The sequence below is a fragment of the Mauremys mutica genome, chromosome 14 (assembly GCF_020497125.1).
Source record: "Mauremys mutica isolate MM-2020 ecotype Southern chromosome 14, ASM2049712v1, whole genome shotgun sequence".
NCBI lineage: Eukaryota > Metazoa > Chordata > Testudines > Geoemydidae > Mauremys > Mauremys mutica.
In genome coordinates, this window is record NC_059085.1 from 6,480,750 (window position 1) to 6,504,317 (window position 23,568).

Genomic DNA, 23,568 nt, shown 5'->3' on the forward strand with positions numbered 1-23,568 from the left:
TGGACACCCACGGCTGCCCTCTGCCAGCCGACTCGGGCGGTGGGGCTGTTTCATTGCTATATAGACTTCTGGGCTCAGCCTGGAGCCCGAGCTCTGGGACCCTCCTACCTCGCAGGGGCCTAGCACCTGGACGGCTACCCAACAATGGAACAGCTCTGCAGCCCTGTGAGCCCAAGTTGGTTGGCCCCGGCCAGCTGCGGGTGTCTAGTTGCTGTGGAGACCTACCCAGAGAGGGCACAGAACCGCCAACAGAGGCCGGCAGCTGTCTGTACTGTTCTGAGCAGGATGTGACTGGTGGCCAGACTCTGGTGCCTCCGCTGCCTCATCACCAGCCCAGCTGATTAGCCCTCTGTATCCGGCACCTCGGGAGCTCCAGGGCAGTAGGGTGACGGTCTAACACACACCATCTTTACTGGCAGTTTGCACACAGGATGCACTGAAAAATTAGGCCTTTTGTTTCACTCCCCTGTCAAGGGAGCCCCACCCCAAGTATCAAGTCAGTGGGCAAACTCAGCTGCCCAGCCCTGTCTGAATCAGCATTAGGCACCTGGCCCCCCAGAATGTCTAGATTAGTTCAATTCCCAGATGGTTTCTTCCCCCCTCTGTATCAGAGATCCCGAGATTCTCATGCCTGCACCCTGGCTGGGGAACAGACCCCCAGGGCAACGCCCAACCCTGATCCAGTCCCAGACAGAGCTAACGCATGTGTCAGCAGAGCCATTCCCCCACAAACTTTTTGTGAGGGAGAGGAGAGCGCTCCTGCCTTCCAGGGCCCTACCCATGCTGGACTCGTCCGTCTGGAGGATCTCTTCATGTTTGTAGGTGCCATTCATTATCCTGGTGGAGGAGTTTTCAAGGACTCCATTGGGGTAATGCTCAGCCTCCATCTCCATCTCACTGTCACTGAGGTGCAAAAGGAAAAAAAAGCCTGAGGGCTTAGAAAGGGCAGAAACATTCCCAAAGGGGAAGTCCCGCAGGAGGAAGCGTGCCCAGCGGCCGACCAGCGGACTGCCGGGGCTAGACACCCAGTAGCCCACAGGAGACAAGAAAACAAACAGTCTATTGAGCAGGGCAAAACCAGGTTCAGAACAACGCGGATCTATAAAGTGCTGTTCCAACTCAATGGGGGCCCGGAGGAGGGAAGGTGTGAAGTACTTAAATTAACGTTTCAAATTGCAGCCACCTCTGGGGTAGAGAACAGCAGCCAAGCAGCACACAACACTCTACAAAATACAGGGGAAATGTTACCCAAGAGCACTAAGGCAGACCATCAGCCCTACAAAAAGTGTCCCACAGGATCTTTAATGTCCATACAGAGCAGACTGGGCTGCAGTTTCAAGACCTCTCCATAGCAAATTGCAGGAGACCTCCACTGCTCTAACTCAGAAGGCTGAAGGGATGAGATGATCCACCAAAGATTCTCTGTGTTTCAGATCTACGTGGTCCCCGCTGGCATAGAGCTGTCATTACCCAGCGTTTGTGCAGACGATTCATAGGACTCCAGTATGTGATGTCTCTCACTCAGTTATGAGCTGTACAACCAGGTAGAATTCAGAACGGAAGCTTGAGGCTTCCCAGGCCATGATATTTAGCATCCCACTTAGTGAGTCTGACAGCTGGCAGTTAGTGAGTATCAGAGAATCGTAGAGTATCAGGGCTGGAAAGTACCTCAGGAGGTATCTAGTCCAACCCCCTGCTCAAAGTAGGACCAGTCCCCAGACAGATTTTTGCCCCTCATTAATCACAGAGATCTCCTCTGCTCCAGCATGCCCTAGGCAGCTCTGCAGTAGCCACCAAAACACAGCTAAGCACAGAGGAAACTCAACTCTCATGCTTGGTCAGCATATTTCAAACCCCAATAAATGCAGCAGTAATGACCTTCCAGGCTCGAAATCCCCGTGACTCAATGGAGATGCCCGCAATTCACGGGGCCCTTCGGCCCGATGGCACGAACATCTAATAAACTAGTCCAGTGAACAGAATATGACCCCATACAAAAGGGACACGTCTAAGTGACAAGGGTCTGGGCTGATATGCAGGAGACTCAGGTCCGCTTCCTGCACCCAGCTCAGGCTCTTATTCCCTGCAGGAGCACACTGATCCCTGGAGGAAGGAGGCCGGCATGCTGTCCACGAGCAAATCCTTTGGCTGAGAGCGCAGGAGCATGCTTGGCAAGGCTGCTGCCTTTTGGACTATCTTCTGGGACAGTCACAGCATCACCCTGGCAGGGCATCGGGGACTGTTTACTCAAGGCTATCCTGCTTCTCCTCCGGGAATGGGCAGCAGCACTTCCGCCCCTAGGTGGGGGAGAGAGAGTGTGGAAGAAAACCTGCCATTGGCTGCTCAGCAGTGATGCCTGTAGCTACTCACGGAGACCCCAGCGATGGAAAGAAAGCAGGCTAAGCCCCCTCCTGCCCAGGCATGGGAAAGGCACTGCAAGGAATACCTGGTCTCCTGGTTACTTGTACTGCTGTGCTGCTGGGATTTGGTGGAGTCTGTTGAATTGGACTCAGAGTAGTTCACGGATGAAGGAGAGGAAGAGGAGGAGGACGACGACGATGAACTCAGTGCTGGGTATTTACTGTGGCTCTGTTTGCTTTTTGTGGATGTGACTCCATTGCTACAGCTTGGACTATCTGCTCCTGAAAGCCAAACAGAGAGGTGTCAGGTGTGAGGGGCTAGGCAGCTCTGGGCTGAAGTCAGCAGCTCCAGGGCAGCAGGAGACAGATTGCTTGTGCTCCTTTCACCGAGGAGCAGGCCCCAGGGCAGGCTGCAAGTTACAAAATACTAGAGCTGCTTTTTACATTAAGCAGAGTGTTAGGAAAACACAAGCAAACCCCAAGTGAATGGCAGCATCCACTCGCAACACCTGTGCTTCCGTGATTGTGAGAAACAATCCAGAAGATAAGATGAGCACCAAGCAGCTCAGACACCTGAGGATCCCAAAGAGAAGCACATGAGACACCCAGCCCACGAAGTTTGTCTTCTTTGAAACCTGAATTCTCATCCCTCTAACACACATGGGGAAGAAATCTAGATGTTCAGTGCACAGGTAAAAACTAGGCCAAAATCCACCTGCTGTAACAGATACAGCATTAAAGCTGAAGAAGCTTTAAAAACCTCCCACAAACTGCAAACTCCATCTCAAAGGATGGAACATGGTCTAATGGGACACAGGCAACTTAACACCAACCTGCCACGTGACACTTGTTTCTAATTTACTGACATCTTAAAATGACCAGTCTGATTCTCCTCACCTGGGAGTTACAGCAGCAAGCGAAAGGAGCTGTAGGTCCACAACACTATCACCACGTGCCTGGTACCACAGATGACAGCACTGATTACATATGCAAAGCCATCATCTGCCACTAACAAATTGTATTTTATATACACGCACAGACATGACTGTCAAAACATCAGACCGGCTCTGCAACGTACCCTACAAACTCACAAGTGAGGACATGCCTGCCACTTCACGTGTGCATTCATCATGTCACAGCAAAACGCATCGCCGGCTGATGATACAGCCGCACTCTGCCGTGTGGATGTCAGCTCACGGCCGTGTGCACTGAAAGGCTAACGCTGTTCTGAAAGCCAATCTGTGTACTGAGAGGATCAAGCGCTGCGACAGCAGCACGTTCATGTGTGTGGACCGGGACAGTGCTGGAGGTGAAGTCTGTCTTAACTCCAGGTTCATTGCGTTTATGTAGGAATTTCCTGGTTGCAAAAATCCATTACCATAGAGACACTCAGATTCTAAGGCCAGAAGGGACTGTTCTGATCAGCTGCCCGACCTCCTGGATAACGCAGGCCAGAGAATTTCAACCTGGGATTACTGCATTGAGCCCATATCCTGTGGTTGAGCTAGGACATTTTTCAGAAAGACATCCAGTCTCAACCCAGTCACAGGGGCTCCCACGCTGGAAACGGGGCTGAAGGGAGTGGGGCTATGGAGCTGCTCAGCTAATCGTCTCCCCTTCACTTAAGCCTTTGCATGCCCAGCTGTAGCAGGGTGGACCCTGCTCCGGCCCTGAAGGGGTTAAAAACAGCCCTGGGAAGGGGCTTTTTGGCTGGGCTGATTGGGGAAATGGCTGCAGCTGGGGGCCACGCCCCAAACTGAGCCCAGGGCCTTATAAAAGGCAGGGAAGCCAGAAGCCCAGACAGTCTCTCTCTGGCTACAGAGAGAGATGGGCCTGGGTGCTTAGGAGCTGACATAGAGTACCTGAGTGGAGCAGGGCTGGGGACAGGCTGAGGAGCTGGGGAGCTCCAGCCTAGAAAGCCCCAGGCTGCAGCCTAGCAGTGGGCCAACAGGTACTGGGGGTTGCAGAGGGCAGCCCAGGGGTAGGCCAAGGCAGCAGGTCCAAACCCTCCTTGCCTGTGATGAGTGGCTGATACTGCAGTCTGCCCCAGGATGTGGGGCTAGACAATGACTGACAGTAGCCATATACTGAGGCAAGGTGGAGATAGAGGGTGGGGGTTCCCTTAGGAGGGGAGACCCTAAGAGAAAGGAGTTACTGCCAGGGGGCAGCACCCCATGTGAAAGGGCACCGGGTCCAGGGAGGGACACGGGGGCCAGAAGACAGGTGGATCACCAGCCTGCAGAGGGCGCTCCGAACGCTGGAACAGAGCTAATTCCCGGAGTCACCAGCAGGAGGCGCCGCAGGGGTGAGTCCGACCCGTCTACACCAGCAGAGGACGTTTTTATCCATGCTCCAGCTCCCTCCTCCTAGCACCCTCAGCTTTTCACACGGAGCAGCAGCAGCTCTGACTGCCAGGTGGGGACAGCTTGAGTGTCAGCAAGAGATTCTCCACGGGGAATGTGAAGCCTCAAACAGAGCAGCTCTGGCTCCCTGGCCCACTCTGTCCATCTCCACCCTCTGCTTTGATCTTAGGCAAGCACCGTATGCCCCTGGCCCTCACTTGTAGACCGTGAGCCCTTCATTCCTAGACACGTTTTAACACGTTGTTGTTACACGTGAAAAACCTGTAGCAAAGTGTATCCATCTCACTTTGTTGCTTAGCCTGGTTTCCAAACAGAAAACCGCATGGGGTGTGGAGAGAAGGAAGCAGTGGTGAGTGCACTGGACACCTTGAGGGGGGGGAGGTTCTCCTGCAGACTTGAGGAAGCCCATAGGAGAGCAGTTATCCCTTGTGGACCCTGAGGTGAAGGAGACAAGCTGTGGGGCCAGGCCTTGGCTTACATAGCTCTGCCCGAGGAGGACTAAATAAGGAAACTGGCTGTTCTGAGAGGCAGTCCTTTCTGTCAGCTTCCACACAGCAACTTCTGCAAAAGGCTGTTGTACAACCTAGCGTCTGTTAAAATAACTGATTCAAAATCAACAGTTTGCCATTTCTGTCAGAAAGGGTCACCTCTGGTAACAGTAAATCTTTCCTGCTGGGGTTAGGAGGACAGATGTCTTTCAAAAAGCAGAGCAAAGGAGACACCAGCAGGTTGTGTACGAAGCGACCCATCCCCAAGACCTTATCTGCTTCGCGTGGAGATGGACAGAAAAGCACTTACCAGTGCTGTGAACATGCGAGTTGTTCGATCCGTGTCTGGGGCTTAGGCTGGGGGATGCTGGGTAACTGTCCTGTGACTTGGGGCTGCGGGCACTGAAACACCGCACTTCGCTGTCTGTTCCATTCACCATCTCCACAAACTGTCGGCACCTGTGTCAGACAAGGGCAGAGACACCGAGGAGGAAGGGGAGGCTGACGTGAATTAGATTCAGTGCTGATGCTTTTCTAGTGATCGCTATCATATGTCCCAGAGCAGCAGCAAACTGGGACCAACCAAAGCTTAGGAGGGGTCCTAGCTCTGAAGAGGGCATCTCAAGTCTCCCTGTGTCTTCAAGCTGGGAATGCTGGAGTATGAAGGAAGTTTTGATACCGCTGCCTAGAAACAGATGCTAATGAACCTGGAGACCTGCAGAAGGACGGACAAAGGATGATACATAAACAAGACCGTTCCAAGAGCAGATATCTACACTGTAGCTTCCATCCCAGTATTAGCTGGTTAAGTGTGTTCTACACGTAACTGACAAGATGCTGCATCTCAGCTTGGATCAGCCAAGGCAACAGATCAGACTGAGACAGGGGCAGAGCCCATACTACAGTGTCAACAGCACTGGCTACGAAAGCACAAGACACCACAGGATTGGGGGGTGGAATGGGGCACTGATTCCAAACAATGGGAGCAATTATGACATTCTACTCCTGAGGCAAGGGAACTTTGGGTTCCCAGACACTATTCTGCTAGTTAACCAACTGTTTCAATGTCTGCACTGATCTGAACCCACCAGAATTCACACAGGGAGTGCGAGCCAAGGAACTGGGGGTATATGGCACAGCATGGCTAATGTTCCTCGCATCACAAGTATTCTCTAAGCCCAGGGGTGAAAAGGTGATTTCCACTGTGCTGTCCATGGCAATGAAGGGTTATTCTAGAGCATGCACCAAACTTTGTACCTCCCTCACTGTCCAACCAACCTGTGCTGGGGGCCACTACGAAAGAGAAGACAATGTATGGTAAAAACACTCATCCACAGAGAAAGGCTCTCCACTCCGCTCTCCTGGGAGCGGACAGGTACTCTCTGCCTACCCTAGGCACAGGGTAAGAGGACACATGAACCAGCCCTGAAGGACTGGGGACACCAACACACACACCAATTCCTACTTCCCCTTAGTCTCTGCCTTAACCCCACCAGCTTCTTTCTAGGAATCCCCACAGCCAAGCCCACACTTCTCAACAGGCTGTAAGTGGGGATGAACCGAACTTTACCACGTCCATGTTGCCTGAACAACAGGACGGACTGAGAAGACCAAAGGCAGTGGTAATACACTGGGGCAGGAATCCACACCACTTCCACTTGTCTGCAGAGCTTTCCCCTGACGGCATTTTGCTCAGGTGGAGGGGATCTCTGTGGGGCAGGCCGAAGGGGTCAGGCCAGTAAGGTGCCAAGTTTGCCCATCTTTAGCTGACAGGTCATGGCAAAGCCCGACTAGCAACAGCTACTGATCCTGAGCAGTGCTAACAAGGGTAGCGAGTGTTCCTTCCCACCTTGCTCACAGGGTAACTGCTCTTAACAGCGGCCTCAATCTGCCTGAATTAAGAACTATGCTGGTTCCTAACGCCGTGAGGCCTGTGGACTGCCTGGTTCGGCTCTGTAGACTTTCCAGGGCCCTCTCCCAGCACAAAGCTGAGCATACTTACTTTAACATGAAGAGCAGGTTAGGGTTGTGTTCTAGGAGGCCAGGGTAGAGCTGCTGCGTGGCCTCTATAGCCTCTCCCACTCTGCCTGCTAAGACTAGCTTCTGTATTCCTGCAAGCAAGAGGAGACCTATTGGCACCAAGGAAAGCCCAGCGACAGCAGGTACCGTGCTCACTGAGATGACACACAGACCCCCCACAGATCCCTCATGCCCCCAGAGAGACATCTCTAATGGTCACCCACAAAGGGTCTAGGTAGAGCTGGGCGTATGCCAAGAAAGCCTGAGAGGACAGGCAGGGGATTTGTTGATTCCTCAGAAATATCAGGAGTTGCTGGAGAACCAGTGGGAGATACAAGGGATGTGCATTGTGCGCCTGTAACTTCCTAAGTGAAGGGGTGGGGTGCGGAGCCTTAACCAAAGGCTTCTTTTATTCAGAACGTTAGCAATCTACTGAGGTTAAGCAGGGGATGGCAGCCTGGTCAGGGCCCATCAGGCTGTTGGGGGAAACAAGGGCTTGGACCATTCTGGGTTCTCTCGACAGAGGCACAATCCCAAATCAGCTGCACACCAAGATCTCAGGCAGCCGGTTCCAGGAACAATGAGGACTGAACTAGTTCAAACCTGACAAGCTGGACGTTTTAAAAGATTGAGGGATACAAAGCAGGAGCGCCAGGTCACCACACTCGTGGTCACAAACCAGCCATCAGTGCTAGTGCCAACCGATCTGCTCTGCTGGCTGGGATGCCAGGCATGGGCAGGGACTGAGCATTCGTTAATCCCAGCGCACCCAGAGAAGGAACTAAGGCTCATTTACAGTGCTCTGTAGCTTGTGGGTTTTCCCTAAGCATAACTAGCAAATCACAAACCAGGTTGCACTTGCATTTGATGATCTCAAGGTGCTTTGCAAACACTGGAGACTGAGGGCTAGTCTAAGCTACAACCGCTAGCAGTGAAGATGCTCTAGGCTGACGGGAGAGAGCTCTCCTGTTGGCATTATAACTCCGCCTCCTTGAGAGGCTGCAGCTACGTCAGCAGGAGAAGCTCTCCCACTGACATAGCGCTGTCTACGCCGATGTTTAGGTCAGTGTAATTTATGCCACTCAGGGGTGTGCATTATTCACACCACTAAGTGACCTAAGTCAGTTGTAGTGTAGACACGCCCTGAGTCTAAACCTCCTGTCTGAGGGAGGAAGTATTAACTCCGTTTTACACATGGGGAACTAAAGCCTGGGGGCTGAAACTTGCCCCAGTCAGTGCCAGAATGGACAATAAAACCCAGGAGTCCTGACTGCCAGTTCCCTGCGCTAATACTCCGGCTGCACAGGCGCCCGCTTCTCAGAATCCTCTCTCCTTTAGGTAGATTAAAAATTGTCTATTTATCTGGTCACTGTCCCTTCAATTGAACTGTAGCGTGAGAGTCAGCTAACTCCAATGGCTGAGGCCTGTCTTGTGAGTCTCATTAATTTTATTCCTCCTGTTCACCTCCATGGCAGTTTTCTTCACTGCCTTTCTTCCACCCTCTCCTCCTTTTCTGGTTTGCCGGCTTTCTCTGGTTTCTCTCTGCCTTTGATTCTATTTCTGTCTCCCTGCCTGCGTTGTTCCTGTACTCTCTCCATTTGCCTGGATCTTACAGAGCCCATTTTCACCGGGACACAGTGACATCTCCTCCTCTAACGCTCTTCCTGTTTAGTCTCCTTTCCCACCGATGACTGTGGCAGTACTACCCACAGCAGATATCCCCATCAGGCCGGGCAGATAACCCACGTACTAATAAAAATCACTGACACCAAAGCAGATCGAAATCTACAAAAAACACTTCTGCTTTGCAGCCGCTTCCCTCTCCCATCAAAGCGGCAGCAGGGCAGTGTCCTGTCCATTTCAAGCTGTTTCTGCTTTGCTGCTCCAGTTGTGGCCTGTCAGCAGAGGAGCAGACAGTCATAATCCTTGCATGGGCATTATGGAGGGAGGTGCAGCGCTGGGCAGCAACTGCAGGTCATCCCAGGCTGCTGGGCAGAGGATTCTTCCAGCCTGAACACTCATTGAGCGTGTATAAGAAACGTGTGTTCCAGACAACTACAGAGGAACGTAACAGTGTGACATGACATGACAGCCACGTGGGAGACAGATCACAAGGAGGAGGGAGGCATGTGCAGCAGAGCAGGACAGAACAGCAGAGCATCAGGGGATGTAAATGGAACTCGTCAGCCAGGAGAGGATGGAAAAAGATGCAAGACTGGACCCAATGCTCCGCGATTCTGTACAAAAAAAATTCAGGGGGATTCTAAAGATTGCATTCCAAGGGCTCTCCAATTCCTTAGTAATCCACTGGGAGGGTTCGCTTCAAACATGTATTTTTCCACGAGCAAGTTAATTAGAATGGCTCAAAGAAAACAAACAGCACATTTTATGCATGTGGAAGCTGGTGGCCTAGACATTAAGAGGTGAATCATATTAGCTGATGTAGCAGGCAAAGCAGCCAGGTGTGGTGCATGGCTCTCCACCCAGCTCTGCTCATGCATCTCAGTAATGAATTTGCAAAGCCCTTCATAAGCAGAAAACATGAAATGAATTTGACCATGGTTTGGTTTGACTCATTTGTAATGGGTTCCACAGTAAAACCAGGCAGATATGCTAAGGCCTCTACACCCCCAGCCCTCATAATCAAGTTAACAAGACTGCTGCCAGCGGGAATCTAAAGCCCCAAATCAAAGATATCTCTGGGGTCTCAGTGCAACTGTTAGGGGAGATCAGCTCTTTTAACAGCAGAGGTAATCAGCTACATTGTTCCAGAACTGGGCCCCATCTCCAAGTAAGAACCTCCTGCCCTGGAGCAACTCTCAGCCTGATGTGCCAAGCTGCTAGGCCAAGAGTTTGCAGGGATAGGAGCCTAAGAGGTGAAGGAGAGAGACAGAAAGGGAAGGGCTGTGACTTGGAGATGGAACCTAAGGAAGAAGAGTGCTCTGCAGAGTCTTACTTTGCCTGTTCTTTATGGAGGTCTGTTCTTCCTGGATTGTGGTTTCTGTCACTCTGGCAAAGGCCGTCGCTGTCGCACAGTACCCATGATGAACCAGGTAGGAAGACACCATACTAGGAAATAAGAAAATAAAAACAGCATGATATGCATCACTAAAACAGAGGAACCACAGCAAGGGGGGGGAGGGAAATCAACGCGGCTGCTCTTGCAGTTTCAGCAGCAGGAAAAGCTGCTCAACTCAGCCCTGCTAGAACACAACCAAAGTCTTATTCCTGGGGTTCAATCAGTGCTAAGTGCAACGTAAACCCCTGTCCACTGGGAATTGGGCTGAGGCCCCCAAATTCATCTAAAAACAGACGTCAAGACATCAGATGGCATTTGATCTTCTTATAACTGACCTGGGCAGGACATGGACATGTGACCCAAAAGAGAAAGATTCCACATTCCATTACCAGTGCTACAAGCCATTCAGGACCATAAGAGCTTTTGCTTTGTTTTGCTCTTTACTATTTCGGCATTTTCTGTACAAAGATCTCAAAGCAGTTTACAAACTAATTAATTTAGTCTCTGTCTCGTTGAATGCAGACCAGCATCTGCATTTTACAGACAGGAAAACCAAGACATGGAGAAGTTGAGTGACAGCTAGAAACGGAACTCAGGTGTCCTGAGTTCTGATCATTAAATGCTGTTTTCAACAATGCAACAGATAATGGAATGGGTCCCTTCACATTTATAATATTCCCAGACACTAACAAGTGATTTACCATGCACTCAAAATTTGAGCACTTATTTGACACATACATTAGTGATTTCTGAATTACGTTTTCATCCTGAAACGTTGGAAGTAAAAAAAATATTTTCACAGTGCTGTCAGACAATATACGAAGCAGAAATATATTTCCCCAGTGACAGCAGGGACCTTCCCTTGTCAAATCCATCGTGCGCCTTCTGACGGTCTCTGTCAGTTAAATATTAGTGCTATGTAGACTTCATCAACACCTTAAATGGTGGCCTGGAAACTGGCTTGGAAATCGCTTCTCTACCCAGCGGGCTCCTGGTTAAGACTGACCAAGGAGACAGGACTTGGATGCGTTTTCAAACTGATCACTCTCTCTATAGAAGGGAAATATTTTGGGGTGCCAGCAACACATTTGCAGTTCGGATGGGATTAACAGCTTCGTTATTTTTAAAAACTGCCCAGTGACTTGCTCTGAGACTGGATTCCACTCACTGCTGCAAGAGGGCAAGCGAGCACTTGCCAGGATCCTCCTTGTCACAACCACACACAGTACTGTAACCCCAGCCTGCTTGGTATGCACTGCAGACGGTGCTGACCTGCCAGCCTCCCTCCGGGGTCAGCTTCCTGCCCATCTCTTGTGCCCAAAGGCAAACGCCAAGTGAATGAGTTGAAACCCAAAGAGGTTGTTGTCTATTTTTAATAGCTCTTTCAACAGCCAATCCTTGGGTTCCCTACCTGGGAACCTCTTCACTACAGCAAGGAGAACTGCTTTTCAGGGCAAGAGAGAGACAGCACCACACTGGAAACAAATGGCAGCAGTTACCACCAAACTGTCTGAAAAGCTTGTAAAGACAGTCCTGGTGTCACTGCAGAAGCTTGAATCATTTCATGCCAAAACTTTGGAAGACAGTTTGCAGCATACATGTGACTGAGTGTCTCATGGTTAAAGTCAGAAACAGAGTGAGTTTACATGCTTCTATTCTGGCACAGAATAGCCCAAAAGGCTGGTCTGGTATTATAACATCATGGGCTTAACCCTTTTGGATTCCTGATCAGAAGTTTGGAACAACCAAGACGACTGTGTCCATTGAATCCACCTCATACTTTACACGGAGCCCCGGGCTCGGGAAGTTTAATGAGTGCAGTGCAGACAGGATCAATAAAAGCTGGGACTTCTAGTAACCTGGGACATAACAGCAAACATCTCTCATTAAGATGGCCATGTTAGACTAAGGCTGAAATGCTAAGAACACAGCAAGTGGATGGGAGCTAAGCACTGGGCTGGCTTTCAGTGAAGTTGAATTCAGTAGCCGGAGCTCTCTAACTCCTTACTGTAGGTATTTAAACTGCACTATACAGCTACATGAAATGGGAGCCGCCCTGTGTTGTTATATTTCTGTCCTTGGCATCACAGCCTCTCAGCAGCCACCGCTGTCAACTGACCAGTGCAGTGCCCTGTCCTTTGTGCTAGCTTACTACCAGCCCCGACTCACGGGTTAGATGCCTGGCGTATTTACCGCACTAGAACGCTCTGCATTGGCTGGCTGAGTGCCACATGTCCAGCCAGGAACAGCTCCCGAAATCTTTGAGAGATGTTACTCCTCCGAGGAACGTGCTACTTGGTATCAAAATAAACTGCTGCTGGCTGTTCTGGCAGGCTGCTTTCACGCTAAGGCAGGGCAAAGCTAATGATCTTCACAGTCCCAGGCTAGCCCAGCTCGTGTCTGGTGCCAGACTGGTAAAATCCCCAAGGCCAAGCGTGCGGATGGGACTGTAGACAGAACTCCTACAGAAACGCGCCAGGTAGGGCTGCTCAGAGCACAAGCACGGAGCGCACTCGGGTACAGCCTGCAGTGCTGGGGGCTTTTCTGGCTCATCCAGGCTTCCTTCCTCTGCTGTCTCGTACCTCTGGTTTCTGTTGGGATGCCATCAGGTACCAGGCACACTTCACGTGCTCCTGCATGACCAGTGTTGGGATCCTACACATCTCTCACAGCCAACCACATCAGCTCAGCTACATTTCATGCGATTTCAGATTCTTCACGGCAGCGGCTAAAATCAGTCAGCCTGGACACCAGGGGATCAGAGCAACATGAAGGAAGAATGATTTATCAGTATGCAGCCCTTACTAGTGGCTGCATCCCTTTATCAACCACTCTTACCAGTGAAAACTGGTGTATGTGGCGGGAGGGGGGAGGTGTCCCTTATAGCTGGAGAACTCCCTTTCAGGTACGCTGCCGCACCAAGCTTCCTTCTCCAAGCACAGGTGATCATTCACCTTGTGGACAGGTGCCCAATCCAGTCAGTTCCTCTGGACCACACTGTCTCCGTCCGTGCCTTTCAGAATGTACTACCTGGGAGTTCAGGGTACAGACTGTTTCTTGGACTCTGTGGCATGTGGGCCTGATACGTGGGGTCAGTTCTGCAGGACACCCACATTTCTGATCAGTTCCTGGAGGACAGACCACATCCTGTTGGCTTGTTTTGGTGGGCTGCTCTCAGATCAAACAGCAGCTACTGAAATTGCAAGGCATGTCTATCGGCACTACAGATGTCTGGTTGCGTAGCTGTCGGTCACGGGTGAAACGAGGTGATCGCTGACCAATATAGCTGTGCCAGCAGAAGTCCCTAAGATAGACACAGCCATATTGCCAGAGCTGTGCTTTTACTGGTATCGTTTGTTGTGCTCGGGGAGGTGGTTTTACTGTATTGGTGCAAAGCGTCACTTGGCCAGTATAGCTGTGTTCAGTCGAGGAGTGCTGTGCCGGCACGGTACGCCACTATTCCAAAGCATTCCCAGTATAGACGTGGCCTGCCTCGCCAATGCCCTCAGCTGATCCCTGGTTAGCCCTCTCCACGGAGGAGGTACTCATGTTTCCATGAGGTGGGGAGTTTATTACATGGCCAGAGCTCAGGACTCTAGCTCCTTTGTTCCTGGACTGGAAGGAGCCTGGAGAAACCAGCCACAGAGCACTCTGCCCCATGTAAGGAGGACTAGGCCAGCATTCCTTTCTGACAAGGCTCCAAGTCCTGTGTGGCACATGAAACCTAAATTACCCCTCTCTGACATGTGTGGCACATGAAACCTAAATTACCCCTCTCTCCCATGTCACTCCCAGGACTTCTCATGTCACCATGCCCAGCCCTCTCACCCACCGCCCACTCCTAACCAGTACAGGAGCTCCTGTGACCTCCGTTACTAAATTCAATACATTTCTCGTTGCACAATTTTTAGTATACTGCAGATTTTGCATTGACAACACATAACTGTACTGCCCTGGGGAAAAAAGGAAGTGTGGACTCCTAGGTGAGAGGCAAATTGGGGCCTGTGGCACTGAGAAAAGGTGGGAGGCTGTTTGGGCTCCTGGCCCCCAGGAAGCAGTAAAGACATCATCTCCCCCATATCGAAAGCATCTCCTCCTGCCCTCCCTCCCCTGCATGCACTCAGAGGGGGAAAGGGAATGGAATTCATTTTCCACTCTCTATCAACAGCTCTTCACAACATGCCATGTCCGTAACTTGCCGCTCAGAGCCACACAACTGGATAAGCACATCAGCCTGATGTTTTACCAAAACGATCAGCAGTGAAGCAAATATTGGCGTGTAAATGCTCATTAAGTTTCAAGCAGCTGCCCATCGAGATAGTTCACACCCCTCAGGGCTGTCATTTCAGGCTGTCTGCAGACTCAGGCAGACACTGGCCACCGTTGGAAGGCTCATTTCAGAGCCAGAAGGCCCAGACACTTTAAGAAAATAGTAGCTTAGTCTTTGGAGCCCAATTACACAGCAAATGAGGGCAAACTTGCATTATGCACTCGCTAATGACCCTGCAACCAACTGCGGGGGAGGGGACGAGAGGGAGAGCTGGCTGCCTCAAGAGGAGCCGAGTTTTGTCCTGTTCCGGGACATGAGACTAAAAGTGAGGCTTGTAGAGGCCTTGAGGAAAAGCACCAAAGAAACATTCCCGAGTGCCTAGCTGACGTGGACTCCATGAGTTCTCTAAAGAATTGGGTCTCCAGAGGGCTGAATTAAGCCATGTCTACCCGACAGCGGCTAGAGGGGCGTAGCAGCTCTGGCACTGTAGCTAAGCTGGCATAACCCTCAAGTGTAGACGCAGCCTATGACGACGGAAGGGGTTTTCCATCACTGTAGGAACATCGCCTACCTACCTGATGGTAACTTGTCTGCACTTGACACACCGAAGCATGCTGCCATCGACCTAGCCTGTGCCTACACTGGGGGATTGATCAGCATTGCTCCGGCATTCAGGGGTGTGGCTTTTCCCCACCCTTGAGCACCAGAGTCATGTTGACTTAAGTTTTAACTCCGCTTACACCAATCCCTTAATCACCTCACTCTGCCGTATCTGATCGGCGTGGAAAAGGGTTTCATCCTGAGCAGGGCAGGAATGGCAGACCAGGTTTTGGATCATCACTAGGAGAACGCTTAGTGATGCTTTCAAGAGCCTGTCTCTAAATACTAAGCAGGCCTCCCTGGACCGTCACACAGCGTAAGGGAGCAGGACAGAATTCGCGTTACTGTTGCTCATTCTGCAGCATCTGTCAGACAGGTGCTACGTCTAAGCCTAGAAAAGTAGAAGAAAGGAAGACTGCAGAGACTCACTTCTGCAGCATTGCTTGCCACTCGCCTAGTCTGTCTCCTATGGGAAACCGCTTAATGGTGCCCTGAATCTTTGCTCGCCACTCCCTCATGTAGTCCTCAATGTCAAACACGAACGGCTGCTGCCCGAAGTTGGCGTCTACGATCTCTCCTGGCGTCTGCAGCCCCACAGTGGGATAGAGATTTGACTGCAAAAAAGAAAGAAAGCCACATTAATGCTTCCCAACCCTTTCCCATGGGCTCCGCGAGGAGCTCATGGGTTGGTCTCTGGCCCCCAGGAATGGGCTGCAAGGTTAGAGGAAGCTAGTTTTTAAAACCACAACTTGTAATAAAAGGAGCAAGAGGCAACAGTGGCTTCTCTAGGTTGGTGACAGCCCCAGGCTCAAGAGCCCAGTTCCTGCTGCTCGAAAAGGCGTGGCATGAAACCGGCGCACTGGGCTGCCTCCCCGAAGGACTGAGATCTACGGCACAACTAGCGTGGGTGACCTGTCAATCTGTTTCCAGAAGGTTGTGAGATTTCTACCACAGTGCAGGAGCCGGGACACTTCCAAAGATTGAAAGACAAGTGTTTGTATTAGTAAGGTGACGACAAGTTACCCCACAGATGGGAGAGCTCCCATGCCAGCATCTTGGGGGAGGTCTCCCCCTTACCACAACTAACCCAACTAGACAGCTGGTCCAGACAGGCTCTATTCTAGGGAACACTTTCACCTGCCTTTCCCCACACCCTGACAGACAGCAGCTATCCAAACATCTTGCACCTCTGGGCAAAAGGGGAAGGATTCAGGACCCCCTTCAAGGGCACAATCAGTCCCGCTACAAGGACTGTCCAACACAGCAGGTGGGGTAGTAAGAGGGTCCTGTAGGTAACTCAGCTCGCCAATGATGCCAACCAAACCAGCACGTTCACTACCCAGGCTTCAATTTCATTTCCCAGTGGCTGTGCCAATGCGACAGTCTCTCCAAACATCAACCAACACGTCATTCAGCTCCTGGAGGGTTGAGATGATGTGATTCAAGTTTGGGGAGACAGTCACTGAACCCAGTACAAGCAAATGGATGCCATTTAAGTTAGCCCTGTACCAATCCTGCCCCAATCAAAACCTTCGGAGAGTCTCTAAACAGTGCAGGAAGGTATCCAATCTCCATGGCATGTGGAAGAATGAGGGGAGACAACACGCAGAGCATGGGCTCACCAAATATTTCATTGTGTGGACCACACCTTAGAGAGTCTCCTGGCCACTTCTCCTGTTCACGATCACATCCCTGGGGCAGTTAGAGCAATCGCTTAGTCAGGCAGCTAGGAGTCAGTGTGATACACTCACTGGAAACAAGGGGCAGAGGTGGCACCGTGTGACCAGCTCACTCCGTGGGCCAGCAGCAAGTGTGCCAGGAACCAGGGGTGATCTGAGGAGCGCAGTTTGGGAACCACTGACAGTAAATATCTCCCTGCTTTATTCTGTTTCTCTGTCGCTAACTCTTCACATTAGGGCCCCATCATGGTAAAACAAGGAGTAAAATGGCCCAAGTTCCACAGGGAAGGACTGAACTTCCTGCCCGAGCGCTATCTCACGGAGAGAAACAGCTCAGTAACTAGGGACAGTCGGAGAAGTTCGAGGAGAGGTGAGAACTTTACTCCAGAGACTTGCCACTTTGAGGCTCCTGAAATCTCCAGGTCACAGAGAGAGGAAGAGCCAGAACTCTGGCTTGTTTAGTTTTGTGCACTTGCTAGTGAGTGGTAAACGTTGGGCCTCACATTCCAGCTGCCATGTGAGATGCACCAAAACAGAACAGCAGAAGATGCTGGTGCGACACTTCTCAGGACAAGGCCAGGGATCTCTCCCAAGGTAACGTCAGTGCCTGAGAGCAGTCTGATGGTCCAGGCTTCACACTCCACAGCTAAGCTACCTCACTGGATTCTGAGGAAACAAGTAACTGAAGAACTCCTTTGAACCCTTTCCTTCTGCTCTAAGGTTTAAAAGCAATAGGTATGCTGGACAGATGAGACAGTGTGACTTCTCCCTTCCCCAAAGAACCTCCCAGCAAAGCTGGCATTTCGAGTCCAGTGAACTGGAGCATGCTTTTCTCCTCCAAAAAGATCTGCATTTAGCTGCTGTTCAGCCGATTGAGACATGAACGGCTGGCACTGCACGTTTCTGGTGTCTGAAATGCCAAACCAGGGAGTGGAAGCTGCTCCATACAACACTCATCCCCCCGCCCCCGGGCTGGGAAAGGAAAGGAGGAAACGAAGCTGGCTGCATCACTGACTCAGCATCTCCTTTGTATCACATCCCTGAGCAAGAACTGGTGAGTTACGTAGGTGGGCTAATTCAGATGCAGCTCACGCCACTCAGTGCCTTATCACTAGGGGCTGCTATGCCTGTGCACCGCGGCACAGCGAGATGGCAGCACACGGGAGAATTGTGGTATTTTCGGAGTGGAGCTAGAGATCCTCCTCCCCTTCAAACAGAACTGGCAATAAGGAAAAGCCTCCAACAGACTATCATCTTGTCAGTCTATGCATTGGGCCTCCAACCTGTTTCAGTATCGCCAGCCCACGGCCTCCCAAAGCCAAAAGGTTCCCCCCCGCCCGAGTAAAGGAAAACAAATTGGCTTTGAACTCTCTGCAAGGAAACTGTTCCCTGACAGGTAAGGGGCTGAAGGACCAATTTAAATTCCTGGTGTAAGCTCACTGAAGTCAGAGTCACCCCACAAGTTAATTCACCCCCACAACTTCCCTACAACTGGTCAAGGAAATGCTGCTTATTGCCTGTCTCGTTGGTGTTCTCTAGAAAGTTTGCTTCAAGCAGAACAGGCCACCAATGGAGGGGGAAGCCTTTACACCCGGTGCCCACGAGGACCATCAGACCATCGTGTGTGGTCGAAAGAGAAATCCCATTTCAAGGGAACAGGATAAGCCCTATTAGGGTCCGAGACCCTTGGATCCTACAAGGCTCACTCAGTTAAGATTTCTGAAGATCTTCATATTTCCATTCCTTTTTGCAGCAGAGCTTCTAGAACACAGTTTTCACAGCCCTGGCAAAGGATGTGAAGACGCAGTTAATGTTTAACATCTTTTATACTCTATGTTCTCTCTGCTGTACCTTACAACGAATGCACATTGTGTTTCAACTAATCTGGACACATCTCCCTTGCTATATTAATGCATAAACATTCCCTATGATCTAAAGCACTCGGAAGCTGTACTGATGCTAAGCACGACGATATCTGAGATCTGCTACCGTTCATAAAGAGCACCTTGATCAGTCCTAAAGCTGCGGTGCAACCCAAGGGCCGCAGTCAGGATCAGAGACCAAACCTGTGGGACACCGTTTTAAGAAACGGAGGAAGATGTGGTCTATGCCCCTAAAGAGTCTAAAAAGAGACCCAAGAGGTGGGGAAAGGGATCAAGCAGCAGCAGAGGTCAGACAGCCTGTTATCTCCCTTTGTTTGTTTGACTCTGGGGAGGGGACCACAGGAGGTGGTGAGTAAACAGGAGGGGGGGGGGAGGGAGGGAAGGAAGAAGAGACTCTGAGGGGCAGGAATTGGGATGGGAAAGGGAGGACGGGGATGAGGCTGGCAGCACAGGGACTGTGAGGTAGAGGTCAGGAGGCGGGTCCAGGCAAGCGACCAGTCAGCAGATATAAAAACAACACCCAGACAGCAAACTGCAAGCAGCAGCCTGCTGCCATCACTGGTGTCTGGGGCTGTGAAGGAGGCAGGAAGGGCCGGGATGCGTAGGACCCTGCCTGCTGTCAGTGCCCGCTGAGAGAAACCCATTTTTCCTTTGCTTCTCCGGAGGAAGTGCTGATACCAAGTCTCGGGCTCTGCAGCATTTCCCTGCCCCTTACCACCTCCACAACTGGACGTAAACACCACCTTGCCAAATGGGCTTTCGAGGGGGCGTGAGTCACTTCTGCTCTTGTTACCAGGCAGTAACCGGGGTCAGCACCCCTATGGCGTGGGAGCATGGACGCTCCATTCCTTCATTCAGCGCTCTGTTGAAGAGCGAGGACAGGCTCAGGCAGAGAAGTCACTAGTACACAGCGTGGCACGCTGGGGCCAACATGCCGGGTGCACTGGTGGTATGAGGCTTTGGGAAGAGCCAGCACATTGACGAACGTGACACTGGCTGTCTGCAGCATATCCAGTCGCATTTGTACTCCACGGTGTGAGATCCACAAGTCCAAACACAACAAAATCCTGCTTTCCCACTGCGTCCTGCCCTGGGCACTAGCTTCCTGGAAGAGACCGATGCTGTCCACAAAACATCACCTGAGCAGCACCACAGAGGTCTGGGTGCCAGGGCAAAAAGACTAGAGGGAAATGTTCTGTTAGACCTACAAGAGCAATAATGGCCAGGAAATACCCTCACTGTCAGCCATTATTGCATACATATGTACTGAATACTCTGGAGCGTCACCGCAGGACTTGTTCGGCTGACACCCTATGAGCTGTGAGCCTTTAACTGAAAAGCAACATTCAGAACCGAGGCTGCACCCTGCTGAACACCACTGAGGACTGCAGGGGGAGTATTTAACCATATTGTTGCTGCACATGGAGAATGTCCAACCACACTCCCTGCAATCTCAGTATAGAGTGGAATACAACCCACTGGCCCTGCCCATATGCACGAAGGAAAATTCCTTCCTGACCTGCGTGTCTGTAGCATTATAGATGAACAGCATATTCAAGGAGCAAGCAGAAAATTTTGACTCATGCAGGATGCCCACCAAGTTTTGACTCCTTTACAATCGTTGAGACAGCTGTGTTCTTATAATCCTCCAACTACTTTTCACTGTCTCTGGCGCAGCTAAGTGCAACGCCATGTGGAAGCTCCTGATCCGAGAGCAGCTTGACACATTGCAGGCTGGCAGAGACAAGAAGAGACTATCAAACCGTAGAGAGCAAAGCTCAGCACAGCTTCACAGCAGCATTGCCTATGGCTGGTTACAGAGGGTGTGTGCAGGGCTTGCCAACAGCTAGCAGAGCTGATGGCAGAGTAAGGGGACCTACAAATGAAGGAACAATTGAGCATTCCTGACACGGACACTCAATGCCTAATCGCAACCTTGGAAAGGGAAAGACCCTTTGCTGGCTGCAGTGTTCAGATGGGAGCAAGGGGAGTTTAGAAGCAGTAACACCAAACAAGCAAGTGTGTTTTCTGTTAACAAGGCTTGAGATGCTAACGTGCATTGTCACACGCTGAGCCTCAAGTGACCACCACACAGTGCTCCCTGCAGACAAAGCTGCTCTTAGGAGACAGCCATTTAAGGTGTAATAAAGCAGGAATTCATGCGGCAATTCCAGGAGAGGTAACTATTCTTAATGGGGATCCTGTGAGCGACCACACATCTGGGGATAAGACTGTACAGTCTCATAAAACGGAGCTCTCTCACCCCAATGCAACAGAGGCAGATGGGAAACATATCATTTAGGAACATGTGCTACCTCTAACATGGCATTAAACAGAAGACATCCCACATCCCAGTTACTGTCCCCCTCCCTTTCATTTGCATCCCTAGTTAAAATACTGAAAATCGTTGTACTTACAGGGAGGTCTGTAAAGGCTATACCTGTGGGGGAAAAAAAATATTAGAATTAAAAAGACAAAGGATTTTTCCCCACGTGCGCCTACAGACTTAACATGCTACGAAACGTTACAACATTTCAGTAAATCTCAGCTCTGGCCCTGGACTTAGTGACCTGTTATTTAACAGCGTCTCCCCCTCTCCCTGGACCCTGCGGTTTGGCCAAGATTCAGGTTGGAGTCCGGGTGTTCTCAGACACTCTTTCCCATCAGTTTTAGTGCAATAAGCTTCACAAAAGCAGCCCCTTTTTCCTTTGCTTCTCCCTCACGTCACTGCAGGACTCCACTAAGAAGCCACTTAGCTTCAGTCCAAGACAAATTTTTGATTTGGAAGCTGTGGTGCTTTAATATTGCTGTGGTCTGGCCTGGGGCTACCTCTCCTTTCCAGCCAGAGCTGTGGAGTTTAGCGTTAAACTCCCTGTACAATTCCCAGGGACTGGGCCTTGCACTAAGGCAGGGCTGGAGTCAGAAGCAGTTTCTCAGATATGCAGCAATGGAGAGAATGGTAGTGCTCAGCTTCCTCCTCCACATTCGTAGATTCCAAGGTCAGAAGGGACCATGATTATCTAGTCCAGGGGTCAGCAACCTTTCAGAAGCCGTGTGCCGACTCTTCATTTATTCACTCTAATTTAAGGTTTCGCGTGCCAGTCATACATTTTAATGTTTTTAGAGGGTCTCTTTCTATAAGTCTATAATATATAACTAAACTATTGTTGTATGTAAAGCAAATAAGGTTTTTAAAATGTTTACGAAGTTTCATTTAAAATTAAATTAAAATGCAGAGCTCCCAGGACCAGTGGCCAGGACCCTGGCAGTGTGAGTGCCACTGAAAATCAGCTTGTGTGCCGCCTTCGGCACCTGTGCCATAGGTTGCCTACGCCTGATCTAGTCTGACCTCCTATATAACACAGGCCAGAGACCTTCCCCAACATAATTCCCAGAGCAGATCTTTTAGAAAAACATCCATCCTGATTTAAAAATTCACTGATGGAGACTCCATCACGACCCTTAGTAAGTTGTTCCAATCATAGAATATCAGGGTTGGAAAGGACCTCAGGAAGTCATCTAGTTCAACCCCCTGCTCAAAGCAGGACCAATCCCCAACTAAATCATCCCAGCCAGGGCTTTGTCAAGCTGGGCCTTAAAAACCTCGAAGGAAGGAGATTCCACCACCTCCCTAGGTAACCCATTCCAGTGCTTCACCACCCTCCTAGTGAAAAAGTTTTTCCTAATATTCAACCTAAACCTCCCCCACTGCAACTTGCGACCATTACTCCTTGTTCTGTCATCTGCTACCACTGAGAACAGTCTAGATCCATCCTCTTCGGAACCCCCTTTCAGGTAGTTGAAAGCAGCTATCAAATCCCCCCTCATTCTTCTCTTCTGCAGACTAAACAATCCCAGTTCCCTCAGCCTCTCCTCATAAGTCATGTGCTCCAGACCCCTAATCATTTTTGTTGCCCTCTGCTGGACTCTTTCCAATTTTCCCACATCCTTCTTGTAGTGGAGGGACCAAAACTGGACACACTACTCCAGATGAGGCCTCACCAATGTCGAATAGAGGGGAATGATCATGTCCCTCGATCTGCTGGCAATGCCCCTACTTATACAGCCCAAAATGCCGTTAACCTTCTTTGCAACAAGGGCACACTGTTGACTCATATCCAGCTTCTCATTCACTGTAACCCCTAGGTCCTTTTCTGCAGAACTGCTGCCCAGCCATTCGGTCCCTAGTCTGTAGCAGTGTATGGGATTCTTCCGTCCTAAGTGCAGGACTCTGCACTTGTCCTTGTTGAATCTCATCAGATTTATTTTGGCCCAATCCTCTAATTTGTCTAGGTTCCTCTGTATCCTAGCCCTACCCTCCAGCGTATCTACCACTCCTCCCAGTTTAGTGTCATCTGCAAACTTGCTGAGGGTTTGTCCATGCCATCCTCCAGATCATTAATGAAGATATTGAACAAAACCGGCCTCAGGACCGACCCTTGGGGAACTCCGCTTGATACTGGCTGCCAACTAGACATGGAGCCACTGACCACTACCTGTTGAGCCCGACGATCTAGCCAGCTTTCTATCCACCTTATAGTCCATTCATCCAGTCCATAGTTTAGCTTGTGGGAAGAATACTGTGGGAGACCGTATCAAAAGCTTTGCTAAAGTCAAGGAATAACACGTCCACTGCTTTCCCCTCATCCACAGACCCAGTTATCTCCTCATAGAAGGCAATTAGGTTAGTCAGGCATAGGGTGACCAGATAGCAAGAATAAAAAATTGGGACGAGGGTGGGGGGTAATAGGTGCCTATATAAGAAAAAGCCCCCAAAATCAGGACTGTCCCTATAAAATCGGGACATCTGGTCACCCTAGTCAGGCATGACTTGCCCTTGGTGAATCCATGCTGACTGTTCCTGATCACTTTCCTCTCCTCTAAGTG

General features: G+C 50.6%; 1 protein-coding gene across 3 annotated transcripts in view; it reads right to left on the reverse strand.

The window, feature by feature from the left end:
• RANBP10 (RAN binding protein 10) overlaps nt 1–23,568 on the reverse strand; it is a 158,649-nt gene that overhangs the window by 16,634 nt on the left and 118,447 nt on the right. For all 3 annotated transcript variants that reach the window (XM_044987379.1, XM_044987380.1, XM_044987381.1), the window contains 7 exons: nt 21,099–21,121; nt 15,549–15,733; nt 10,187–10,299; nt 7,214–7,322; nt 5,522–5,670; nt 2,447–2,642; nt 779–903 (listed from right to left, as the gene is read on the reverse strand). In XM_044987379.1, coding sequence (XP_044843314.1) covers nt 779–903; nt 2,447–2,642; nt 5,522–5,670; nt 7,214–7,322; nt 10,187–10,299; nt 15,549–15,733; nt 21,099–21,121 — 900 coding nt within the window. The remainder of the gene's footprint in view (nt 1–778; nt 904–2,446; nt 2,643–5,521; nt 5,671–7,213; nt 7,323–10,186; nt 10,300–15,548; nt 15,734–21,098; nt 21,122–23,568) is intronic.